This window comes from Sus scrofa, chromosome 13 (assembly GCF_054392235.1).
Source record: "Sus scrofa isolate SSC_HxYL_T2T_F1_AM1 chromosome 13, Sscrofa_HxYL_maternal_Yorkshire_Landrace_v2.0, whole genome shotgun sequence".
Taxonomy (NCBI): Eukaryota; Metazoa; Chordata; class Mammalia; order Artiodactyla; family Suidae; genus Sus; species Sus scrofa.
Window position 1 is genome coordinate 172,807,106 of NC_139395.1, and position 12,590 is coordinate 172,819,695.

Consider the following 12,590-nt stretch of genomic DNA (forward strand, 5'->3'; position numbering starts at 1 on the left):
ATTGGTAAGAATAGGATTTATTCTTTTAATCCCAAAACAATTGAGTCATTATTTTAATGACATCACAATTATAGCTATTCTTTTACTTAATATCTTATGGAAATAATTGCTGATCCGACTATTCCCAAACTTGCCATTTAGTGTTTTAGACATTGAAAGCTTATTAGGCTAAGGTAATTATTGCCAGTATAATAATAGATTTTTTTATTTTATCTTTTACTTAGAATTTTTTTTTGTATTTTGCATTTTTTTCCCAAAGTGATTTTATCTACTTGACCAATTTAGACAGTATTCTGAAATATTTTGGAACGTATTAGGATAACCTTAAAGAGAGATTAAGCATGTAAGAATTCTTCGTATTGAATGGTTTGTGATGGTAACTCTCACAGATCAGTGACTGGATATTCAGGACAGTTTAGCTGGCTTAACTAGGTACCTTGTGTTTGGGCTATGTGGCTTTGCAGAGTTTTATTGAAACTGACCATAGCTACTCAGAATTCTGGGGTCAGAATTAAATGTCTGCTCATCACCTGTGCCTAAGCAATAGCAACCTGCCTCCTCTGGCTGATCAATCTAGAGAGTTATGGACTTGTATGGCTTTAACGTTTGTCGGATTTTCTCATCTTGTACCTTCCTCACTGTTTCCAATGCCACAGGGCATGTATTTCCTTTTAAAAATTAAAAGGGGATTAATTCTAATTTTGTTTTGAAAGGCATTTTTTCTTTTAGCATTTCACAACACCCTTTGAAACATTTAAAGATACCCTAGGGTATTGCAAACAGAGGATTAGAAACAACTGTCATAGATCCAAAGTTCTATTTTGCCAACATGAGATTTTTTTTTCTCAGCCATTCTCATATTGCTTTCTGAAAATGCTAACATTCTTCACTTCTCTCACTCCTTTTTGTTTTTTTTATTACTCAGATGAATTTATCACATCTGTAGCTGTATAATGATCATCACAATCCAATTTTATAGGATTTCCAACCCACAACCCAAGCATATCCCCCCACCCCAAACTGTCTCCTCTGGAGACCATAAGTTTTTCAATGTCTGTGAGTCAGCATCTGTTCTGCAAAGAAGCTCAGTCTGTCCTTTTTTCAGATGCCACATGTCAGTGAAATCATTTGATGTTGGTGTCTCATTGTACGGCTGACTTCACTTAACATGATAGTTTCTAGGTCCATCCATGTTGCTAAATTGTGTATAAGTATCAACTCTTCTTGATCCACTCCTCTGTTGATGGACATTGAGGTTGTTTCCATGTCTTGGCTATTGCAAATAGTGCTGCAATGAACATCGGAGTACATGTGTCTTTGCGAGTCATGGTTTTCTCTGGGTAGATGGCCAGGAATGGGATTGCTGAATCAAATGGTAGTTCTATGTTTAGTTTTCTGAGGAATCTCCATACTGTTTTCCACAGTGGTTGCACCAATTTACAATCCCACTAACAGTGTAGTAGATTTCCCTTTTCTCCACACCCTCTCCAGCACTTACTGTTTGTAGCCTTTTTGATGCTGGCCATTCTGGCTAGTGTAAGGTGGTACCTCATAGTGGTTTTGATTTGCATCTCTCTAATAATGAGTGATGTTGAACATCTTTTCGTGTGTTTCTTGGCCATCTGTATGTCTTCTTTGGAGAACTGTCTGTTTATATCTTCTGCCCATTTTTTGATGGGGTTATTTGTTTTTTTGGTATGGAGCTGCAGAAGGAGGTAATAATTTGTGGAGATTAATCCCTTGTCAGTCGATTCACCTGCAAAGATTTTCTCCAATTCGTCGTATTTCTGTGATGTCCGTTGTTACTTCTACTTTTTCATTTCTAATTTTATTGATTTGAGTCCTCTCTCTTTTTTTCTTGATTAAGTCTGGCTAGGGGTTTATCAATTTTGTTGATCTTTTCAAAGAGCCAGCTTTTCGTTTCATTGATCTTTTCTACGGTTTTCTTTGTTTCTATTTCATTGGTTTCTGCTCTGATCTTTATGATTTCTTCCCTTCTAATAACTTTAGTCTTGTCTGTTCTTCTCTCTTGAGCTGCTTTCATTGTAAAGTTAGCTTGTTTATTTGAGCTTTTTCTTGTTTCCTGAGTTAGGCTTGTATTGCTGTAAACTTTCCTCTTAGAATGGCTTTTGCCACATCCCATAGGTTTTGAAGTGTCGTATCTTTGCTGTCATTTGCTGCTAGGTATTTTTTAATTTCCTCTTTCATTTCTTCAGTGACCCATTGGTTGTTTCATAGCATGTTGTTTAGTCTCCACATGTTTGTGTTTTTTGCAGTTTTTTGCAGTTTTCTTGTTGTTGATTTCCAGTTGTATAGTGTTGTGGCTGGAAAAGATGCTTGATGTGATTTCAATTTTCTTAAATTTACTGAGGTTGGGTTTATAGCCCAGGATGTGATCAATCTTAGAGACTGTTCATGTGCACTTGAGAAGAATGTGTATTCTGTTGCTTTTGGATGGAATGTCCTATAAATATCTCTTAAGTCCATATGGTTTAATGCTTCATTCAAGACCTGTGTTTCCTTATTGATTTTCTATCTGGATGATCTGTCCATTGCTGTCAGTGGGGTGTTAAAGTCCCCCACTATGATTGTGCTGTTGTCAATTTGTCCTTTTAAGGTTGTTAGCAGTTGCCTTATATATTGTAGTGAACCTATGTTGGATGTGTAGATATTTAAAATTGTTATATCTTCTTGGATTGATCCTTGATCATTGTGTAATGACCTTCTTTGTCCCTTAAAATATTCTTCATTTTAAAGTCTATTTTGTCTGATATGAGTATTGCTACTCCAGCTTTCTTTTGATCCCCATTTGCATTGAATATTTTCTTCCATCCTCTACCTTCAATCTGTATGTGTCCCTAGAAGTGAAGTGGATCTCTTCAAGACAGCATATATATGGGTCTTGTTTTTGTATTCATTCAGCCAGTCTATGTCTTTTGGTTGGGGCGTTGAGTCCATTAACATTTAAGGTAATTATTGATATGTATGTTCTTATTGCCATTTTATTAATTGCTTTGGATTTGTTTTTGTTGCTCTTTTTTCTTCCCTTCTTCTCTTATTCTCTCCTCTTCTGGTTTGATGACTATCTTTAGTGTTGTATTTGAGTTGATTTTTCTTATTTGTTTGTGTATCAATTGTAGATTTTTGTTTGCAGTTATTCTGAAGTTTTGATATAAGAGTCTGTATGTATATGAGATTGTTTTAAGTTGTTGTTCTCTTAATTGCAAGTTCATCTCCAGTGTCTTGCATTTGTACCCTCCTCGTCTCATGATTTCGGAATTTGGTGGCATAATTGTGTGTGGATGATTTCATATCTTTGCTATATAATATATATATATATATATATATATATATATATATATATATATATATATATACCTGTACTGGTGAGCCTTGTCATTTGTTGTATTTTTGTTTCCTGTTGCTGTCTTTCCTTTTCTGCCTAGAGAAGTTCCTTTAGTATTTGTTGTAAGGCTGGTTTAGTGTTGCTGAATTCTCTCAGCTTTTGCTTATCTGTGAAGGTTTTGATTTCTCCTTCAAATCTGAATGAGAGCCTTGCTGGGTAAAGTAATCTTGGTTGGAGGTTTTTTCCTTTCATCACTTCTAAGCATATCATGCCACTTCCTTCTTGCCTGCAGTATTTCTGCTGAAAAATCTGCCAATAACCTTATTGGGGTTCCCTTGTATGTTATTTGTTTCTTTTCCCTAGCTGCTTTTGATATTTTCTCTTTGTCTTTAATTTTGGTCATTTTGATTAATACGTGTCTTGGGGTGTTCCTCCTTGGGTTTATTTTATGTGGTACTCGTTGTGTTTCCTGGATTTGAGTGAGTGGATCCTTTCCCATGTTAGGGATGTTTTTTGGCTATTATCTCTTGGAATATTTTTTTCTGTCCCCTTCTCTCTCTCTTCTCCTTCTGGCACCCCTATAATGTGGATGTTGGTGCGTTTAACATTGTCCCAGAGTTCTCTGAGACTCTCCTCTTTTGTTTTCAGTCTTTTTTCTTTTTTCTGTTCTGCATCCGTAATTTCTACTAATCTGTCCTCCACCTCGCTTATTCGTTCTTCTGCCTCCTGTATTCTGCTGTTAGCTGCTTCTATTGAATTTTTTATTTTGGTTATTGTATTTTGCATCTCTTCTTAAGTTTTATATCTTTTGTATCTCTTTGCTCAATGTTTCCTGTAATTTATACATCTTTGCCTCCAGTTTATTTCCAATATCTTGCGTCATCTTAGGCATCAACTGGTGTAAAGTCTTTTTCCTGGAAGGCTGATAATCTCCTCATCACTTAGTTGATTTTCTGAGGTTTTTCTTTCTCCCTCATCTGAGTTTTAGTTTTCTGTCTTTTCATTTTTATAGGCTTTTGGTGTGGTGACCTTTTTTGCAGGTAATAGGGTTGTATCCTCTCTTACTTCTGGTGTCTGCCCCCCTTGTGGCTGAAGTTGGTATGGGCGCTTGCTGGAGGCTTCCTGATGGGAGGGGCTGGTGTTTGCCCACTGGTAGGTGGAGCTGATTCTAATCCCTCTGGTGGGTGGGGCTTAGTCTCTGGATGGGATTAGAGGCAACTCTGTGCCTGAGGGGTCTTTAGGCAGCCTGTTTACTTCTGGGTGGTGCTGTTATCCCACCTGGATTGTTGTTTGGCCTGGGGCTAATCAGTGCTGACTGATGGTGGGGCCAGATTTTCCCAAAATGGCCACCTCAAGAGAAAGGCACATTGATGAATCTTCCCAAGAGTTTTGCTTCCATTGTTCTTCCCCCACAACAAGCCACATTCACCCCTGTTTTCCCAAGAGGTCCTCCACGGACTGCAGTCAGATCTGACCCAGATTCCTATGGAGACTTTGCTTTGCCCTGGGATCCAGTGCACGTGAAAGTCTGTGTTTGCCTTTTAAGAATGGGATCTCCATTTCCCCCAGTCCCATGGAGCTCCTGCACACAAGCCCCACTCGCCTTCAAAGCCAGATGCTCAGGGGGCTCTTTCTCCCAGTGCCAGATCCCCACATGTGGAGGTTTGATGTGGGGCTCAGAACTCTCACTCCTGTAGATGACTCTCTATGATATAGTTACTTTCCAGTCTGTGGAGCTTCCCATCCAGAAGGTATGGGGTTGCTCATATCATGTAATTGCCCCTCCTACCTCTTGATGTGGCCTCCTCTTTGTCTTCTGGAGTAGGGTATGTTTTTGAAAGTTTCCAGTCCATTTGGTTGAAGATTGCTCAGCCTTTAGTTGTGTATTTTGCTGTTTTTAGGAGAGAAGTTGTGCTCCAGTCCTTCTATTCTGCCATTTTAATCCCACCTCCTCTCACTCCTTTTTTTTTTTTTTTTTTTTTTTTTTTAAGGGATGCATCCAGGCATAAGGAGGTTCCCAGGCTCAGGGCCCAATCCCAGGCTCAGGGCCCAATCAGAGTTGTAGCTGCCACCCTACATCACAGCCACAGCAACATCAGATCCAAGCTGCGCCTACGCCCTACACCACAGCTCATGCAATGCCACATCCTTAACCCACTGAGCAAGGCCAGGGATTTAACCTGTGTCCTCATGGATGCTAATAAGATTCCATTGAGCCACGATGGGAATTCCCACTTCTGTCACTCTTGATTGGTTATGTTTTGTTTCTCATACAGGATACAATAAAGTGTTTTTCCAGGACTCATTTGTCTGTACTCTTGGGCTTTTCTGGGTGATATATATGCTACTTTACTTATGAATATTTTCCTAGTTAAGCTTGTATCAGGTTGTAATTTTTTAATGATATTTATTTTTTTCCATTATAGCTGGTTTACAGTGTTCTGTCAATTTTCTACTGTAGAGCATGGTGACCCAGTTACACATACATGTATACATTTTTTCCTTACATTATCATTCTCCATCAGAAGTGACCATAGGATCTCATTCCCAATACGTTCCAAAGGCAATAGTCTGCATCTATTAACCCCAAGCACCTCATCCAACCCACTCCCTCCCCCTCCCCCTCCTCCTTGGCTACTCAGCCATAAAAAAGAATGAAATATGCCATTTGCAGCAACATGGATGGAAATAGAAACTCTCATACTGAGTGAAGTAAGTCAGAAAGAGAAAGACAAACACCATATCACTTATATCTGGAATCATGTTGTAATTTTTTTAAATTTTCTGTACCTCAAGTCATTCACTTGAGGTCTTCAATACTATCTATTGAAAGATAACTGTAATTACATGACTAGTCTTCCAAACCTTTAAGTTCAGAATTACTTCGAGTGAAGAGAAACTTATCAAAGATGAAAAATTACTATAGGATGCACTGACATGTACCCTAAATTACTGGGAAAATTAAGTATATAAAATTGAATCCTAGTTCAAACATTCATTTAAAGGGTCACTTGACAAACTTATTCAGATGAAAAGGACGAAAAAAACTACTTAAGCATTTTGCTGATCTCTGACAGGGTCAATGGGATCATAACTGAGTGAGCGAAGGGATGTCCTGGAAATCCATGCTGGGTGACAAATGTGAACATGGGTGTAGGGCCAGGGCCTGTATGCACTGCAGAATGTGAGGAGATTTATTCTGGCCAAAGAGATATGAGAGATGTTGAAAAGTAACAAGAGAAAGCATAAGTGGCAAGATAATGAAGGGCTCTGAGTTCCTAGCTCCAATAAGGAACTGGGGTATAGTCTCAAAATACTATTAAATGTGTGACTCTGTTTTGAGAAAAGACTCGTTTGTGTGCTTTACTCTTTTCCAGGACTTTGTAAAATTTAGCTCTAGAGAGTATTATGAGTTGGAATTTCAGATAAAGTAGATCAGATAAATGTTAATTTATTCCAAAAGTTGCATGATGTTGATACATTTAGCAAAAGAAAGACAGGAGTCATGAAATTTCCAGGCAGAGGAAGCAAGAACACTTCCACTTTTGTTAGTCAGTAATTCTGTTTACAGCTTTCCTCTTTCTCAGTTAGTGCAGCCAAGCTTTCCACTTTCCAAGAGGAGGAATAATGTGGTACATTAGGCCACAATCTGTGAGGGAAGGTCTAATGTGATGATGCTGTGACTCTTAGCTCTTGACAAGAGTACAGCCTAAGTACACTGATTCCTAATCTCTTCCTCCCAACAAGGTGTTAGAAATGGCCATCTGTGTTTTGATTTATTATCAGACCTTACAACTTTCTAAGGTAGCAGAATATGTGCTTGATTTATAGTCGTTCCTGTCCATTGAGCAAGATGGGTAACTGTAGGTTTAATCCAGGCACAGAACTAAGAAGAAAATTGGCTTGGCCAAAATCTGTGTTATATTTGTGAGATTATCTATCTACCTACCTATCTATGATTTTGCTAAGGTGATTAGACAGATGGATAGATAGATAGATAGATAGATAGATAGATAGATAGATAGATAGATAGATAGATAGTAGATAGATCGATCTGATGAAGTTAGGAAAAAAATATTAGCATTTAACATCATTTGAGCATTGCAGTCTGGGGTTAGTTGCTCCTTACCCCAGACAAAGTCCAGCCTAGTGAGAACCTAAGATTCAGTTTTGACCCTGTACTTAAGCTGCAGAGTGTCAGAGGTGTGTCTGCCCTCATTTAATCACTTGTGCTATAAGAGAACTGGACTACATGAGCTTGGTAGAGTTTTCCTTTGATTTTGGATAAGCCACTCAGTATCTCTGGACTTCAATTTTGCCACAAGTGTAGGAAACACAATCAGACCGTCAAGAAGTTCACAGGAACTTCATAAAATTCTTTGGAAAGTACAAAGTACTATATACATACCTTGAAATCATAGTACCAGCTGCTGAGGTGAGAGTGTGGTTTCCACAGCCTGGTATCCAAGTCAGGATTGTCTTTATTTTTTTCAAAGCCCCAATGGAATCCTTATTTATGGCTGTATCAAGGTGGTACTGGATGATTTTCAACTGGAATGGTATAAATTTAGCGTGATGGCTTTGGGATGCCCATACTGTTCATAGCTGCTGACTGGTATATATACAGTATGTCTTTGATTAATGAGAAATAAAATGTGAATTATTAAGTTAGTAAGTATAATCTTCCCCACAGGTAAAATACTTTAAAAATATGAAATCCTTGTTAAATGAAGAAATAAATTGGGGTCCACAATCTCTTATCTAAAATTTTTGGGGCCAGATGTGTTTTTGAATTTAGAAAATCTTTAGATTTCAGAAATGTACTAGGATGCCTAGACCATGTATTAAGGAATCTTCAGTGGAGTCTTGATCAGAACCCCTTACTTAAACTATGATTAAACATGTAAATAAGTCACACTGACTATTCGGTGAGATTAAAGAAAGACTAAGTGGCACCATAACAGTTCAGATTGAATTTTGTTGCCTAGTTAGTTTGATATAAACTTATGAAATTCTTACAAAGATTTTTTCTGGATTTCTGAATTATGGCTAAAGGGTTATGGGTGGGCCTGATTAAGTAACCAATTACTGAGCTTTGAGATGATGCCATATGCATTAACTTTTGTAAACAACCTGTCAGAATTAACATTGTTATCCATTACCCGTAATTTACAAATCAGGAAACAAGTCTCAAGCACACTTCAGTGAGTAGCTGGAGGCATACCGACAAATGTGTGGCAGAGCTGTGGTTTGAATCCAGTTCCTTCCAGCCTCAAAGACAAAAGACAGTGTTGTTTCCTCATTGCTTGTCAAGACCTTCAGTGACTGTGACTGTTTGCCCCTGTGGCCTACATAGTTAAAAATAACAATGATGATGCCTTGAAAATATAGGGTTTCTCTCCTTATTCTGCAGACCCTCTGAGGAAGTTCATCCAATGATCATTTACAAACTAATGACACCCACCTGGATGGATCTGGATCCCATTTCTGAGCATTACGTTTAGATGGTCAGCTTCTGTTAGCCATCTCCATCTAGTTGTCTCATTGACCCAGTGAACTCCAAATAGAACTAATCATCTTTCCTCTCAACACTGCTCCTTTCAGAATTCCCTATTTTACTATTTCAGTTACCCCTCAGCCAAAACCTACCCACTTCCCTACCGTTTCCACTCCGTTAATCACTAAGCCCTGTGGGGGTGCAGGTGGAGACCAACACTGAGGAGGCTGGGGGTTTCAAAGCGCAGTAATTAAACTTACCAATAAGACATTTCAGATCCCTTCACCATTCCCAGTGTGTATAAAATGAAAGTTTGGACCAATTTTGATAGCCCAAATAGCCTTAAATCCCATTTACCTGCTCAATAATAAACTACCAAATATTAAACCATAAGATTTTACTTTGTATTCTAGATTGCCTTAAATGTTATTACGTCTGTTTTCTTTGATCTCAAAATTACCTGTATTTTAGTTATTTAGCTGGATGTGTTGTGATCTTGAGTAGCTATACAGTAGCTACCTTTGCTCCAAATTTATTTTGAGATGCTTAAGAGGTGAAGTTACAGCTGACTATATTTTCTTTTTCATCTTTAGGTAAAAAGCCAAACCTCAAAGTCCACATTAATACCACAAGTGACTCCATCTTCCTGAAGTTCCTGCGTCCACATCCTAATGTAAAATTGGAAGGTTTTCTGCTGGGATATGGCAGCAACTTATCACCAAACCAGTACTTTCCTCTTCCTGCAGAAGGGAAATACACTGAGGCCATAGTAGGTAAGATATTTGGGTTTCAGGCATAGGAGGAAGAGTTAAAAGGTAATGAGTGTTTTATGATACTTTTTTTTTTTTTTAATTTTTTGGGGCTTTTTTTTGAGCTTCGCTCATGGCATATGGAAGTTCCCAGGCCAGGGATCAAATCCAAACCACACCACAGCTGTGTCAACATGGGATCCTTAATCCACTACACTGATGGGGGATCAAACCTGCACCTCAGCAGCAACCTGAGCCACTGCAGAGACATTGCCAGATCCTTAACTTACAGTGCCACAGTGGGAACTCCTCAAAATGTAAAACAATTTTTCTATACCCTCAGCCAAACCAAATGCCATAATTACAAAACATTTTCCTAAATGTTGTAACCCATGGCACAATTTTTTACATCGAAAAATATACAATGCATATTTTGCATGCACTGCAGAAATAATCAACTTCATTTCCATTATACCTGAAGTCTCTGACCATATTACTAAACTTGCCTAGGTAAAAAATTAGCTAAAATACCTGGGCTTAAATCTCTGTAACATAGCTTATTTATGCGGATTAATTTTTCTCCCTTGTGTCTTTACTTTCTTCTGGTAGAAAATATCAACTACAGCTTTCTAGGTGTCTCTTCAGGACAAGCTGCCTTTAAAAAGAAAAGACAATGTATTACATTTTTGAACATTTTAGGGTATTTCAGACAAAAGATTAAAATTTTTCTGTGTTATAAAATTTTACATTTCTTTGAAAATACTTTTTGTGTGTGTGTGTGTGTGTCTCTATAGGGCTGAACCCATGGCATATAGAGGTTCCCAGGCTAGGGGTCGAATCAGAGCTGTAGCCACAGGATCCTTAAGCTCAGGATCCCTAACCCACTGAGCAAGGCCAGGGATCAAAACTGCATCTTTATGGATGCTAGTCAGATTCATTTCTGCTGAGCCACAATGGAAGCTCCTGAAAATACTTTTAATCACATTCAAATGTAATTTGAGGATATGGGCACCTTTAAGCCTTCTCCAGAAAAATTACCTGCAAATAAAATGTTTTTAAAGCATAACATTTTTTTAAAGGGATCATCTATTTAGAATGCTATCAAAAGCTTCCTGAACAGCATGAGATTTGTATTTTCGTCCACTGCTAGGGTTATCACTAAAAAGCCTTTCCATGAACTTCCAAAATTTAATCCTATAACTTGAACTACTGAAGACCAGATCTGAAATTCACACATACATGTAACAATGTTGAAGATAAATCTGCTTTGCCCTGTAGCCCTTTGTTCCTCATGGGGAAGTCTCTCTTTTACTTTAGGTAAAAGAGTAACATTATCAATTATAAATGTTTAGACTAGATATTACATAAGATTAAGCACTTTAAAGCAAACACATCACATTTTGTTACCCCTCCCCCCAAAAATTTGAGAATTAGGCATTTTGACAAATGTAACAACACTAACCTGGACCATATAAACCATAAGGAATTTGAAAACTTGCAAATATCCCCCCATGGTATTTACCCTTTAGTATAAAAAGTGACTGGAAGCTATATACTTACCCCACAAAAATAGAAAGAGATCTACGGATTCTTTGCTTATTGAGCATTAGAAGTAGTATTTTATTTATGATAATTTTTTTATCCTTGGTTATATAGATGGAGAATTTGGTCAGTAGTAAATATCCTTTCCTTATGAGGTGGAAGGCATTCAATCTTAAAGTGATAGAAGTCAGATTGCTAATGAAAATTACGTGTAGAAAACCATAAAGAAAATTTCTAGCACAAATATACCAGTCTTTCACTAGTTCAGTGATGAGGGATGATTGAATAGACTAGGTACCCTTTTATTTGTTTACAATTATTTTCATACCTTAAAATGTTTATTATGAAAAACATTCAAACATATAGAGGGAAACCTTATGTCCCATCATGCAACTGGAATACATATCTCTGTTTTGCTGCTCTCTTTCCATGTATTCTTCACAGACATTTGGGGATGTTTTAAAGCATTACTAGATATAATATTTGTAAAACCTGTGAATACTTCAGCATGTGTTCTAACAGGTAAATATTTTTAGTACTGCCTTGTTTTTCTCGTAACAATAATCCCATGATGTTGTTTTATAACTTGTCCATGTTTAAATTTCTCTGGTGATCTTTAAGAATGCCTTCTTAGAATTGCTGCCTTTTTGAATCAGGACCCTACTTGGTCTGCATGTTAGCTTTGGTTATTGTATCTCATAAGTTTCTTTCATTCTGTAACCATCCTCTCTCCCTTCCCTTTTTAAATGTTATTGATTTGCTGGGGAAACTGGATTGCACATTCGGTTTGTATTTAATGGTTGCTTCTAATCATTTTTGAACTGGCTCCTCAATCTCTGTATTTCCTATGAAAGGTATTTAGATTTGGAGTCTATATTAGAGTTGGATTCAGCTTTAGGGGGGAAATAATACTTTACAGACGGAACTGTTTATTTCCTAATAACACGGAAAAGAGGTACATAATGGCTAGTGTTGTACTTTATGAGGTTAAGACTGTTTGGTATGTTTAAGCCACCTCAGCCTGATCCCTCCACTATAAAATTCATCATCAAATTTGCACTTAATGGTTTTAATGTCTATTGATGATCATTGCCCAGATCCATTATTTCATATAGGGGTTGTAAAATGGCAATCTTACACCCTAGACGTATACTGCATAGACTCTAATTCTGTCCTTTCTTCTGCATTTTTAGCTGAAATTCTACATTAAAAAAGAATTCTCTTTTTTTTTTACTTTTTTTACTTTCCTTATACAGTTTTTTTTTATGGGAAAAAATTTAGTTTTTATAGGAAATACAGGATAAATTCTTATTGTAATAAATTGATGCCCTGGAAATCTGAAGTGGTGACCAATGTTATTGTTGTTTGTTTTGTAATCAATAAGAATGCATTGGGTTTTTGGCATTGATTTTTAGATATGTTATGACTTTTGATCAGCACATCACTTAGCCATCCC

The 12,590-nt window shown here is 37.3% G+C and overlaps 1 protein-coding gene across 50 annotated transcripts in view; it reads left to right on the top strand.

Annotated features, from left to right (window-relative positions):
• The window catches only part of ABI3BP (ABI family member 3 binding protein), a 277,985-nt gene that overhangs the window by 68,737 nt on the left and 196,658 nt on the right, over positions 1-12,590 (top strand). For all 50 annotated transcript variants that reach the window (XM_084991540.1, XM_084991569.1, XM_084991544.1 and 47 more), the window contains exon 2: positions 9,437-9,616. In XM_084991540.1, coding sequence (XP_084847666.1) covers positions 9,437-9,616 — 180 coding nt within the window. The remainder of the gene's footprint in view (positions 1-9,436; positions 9,617-12,590) is intronic.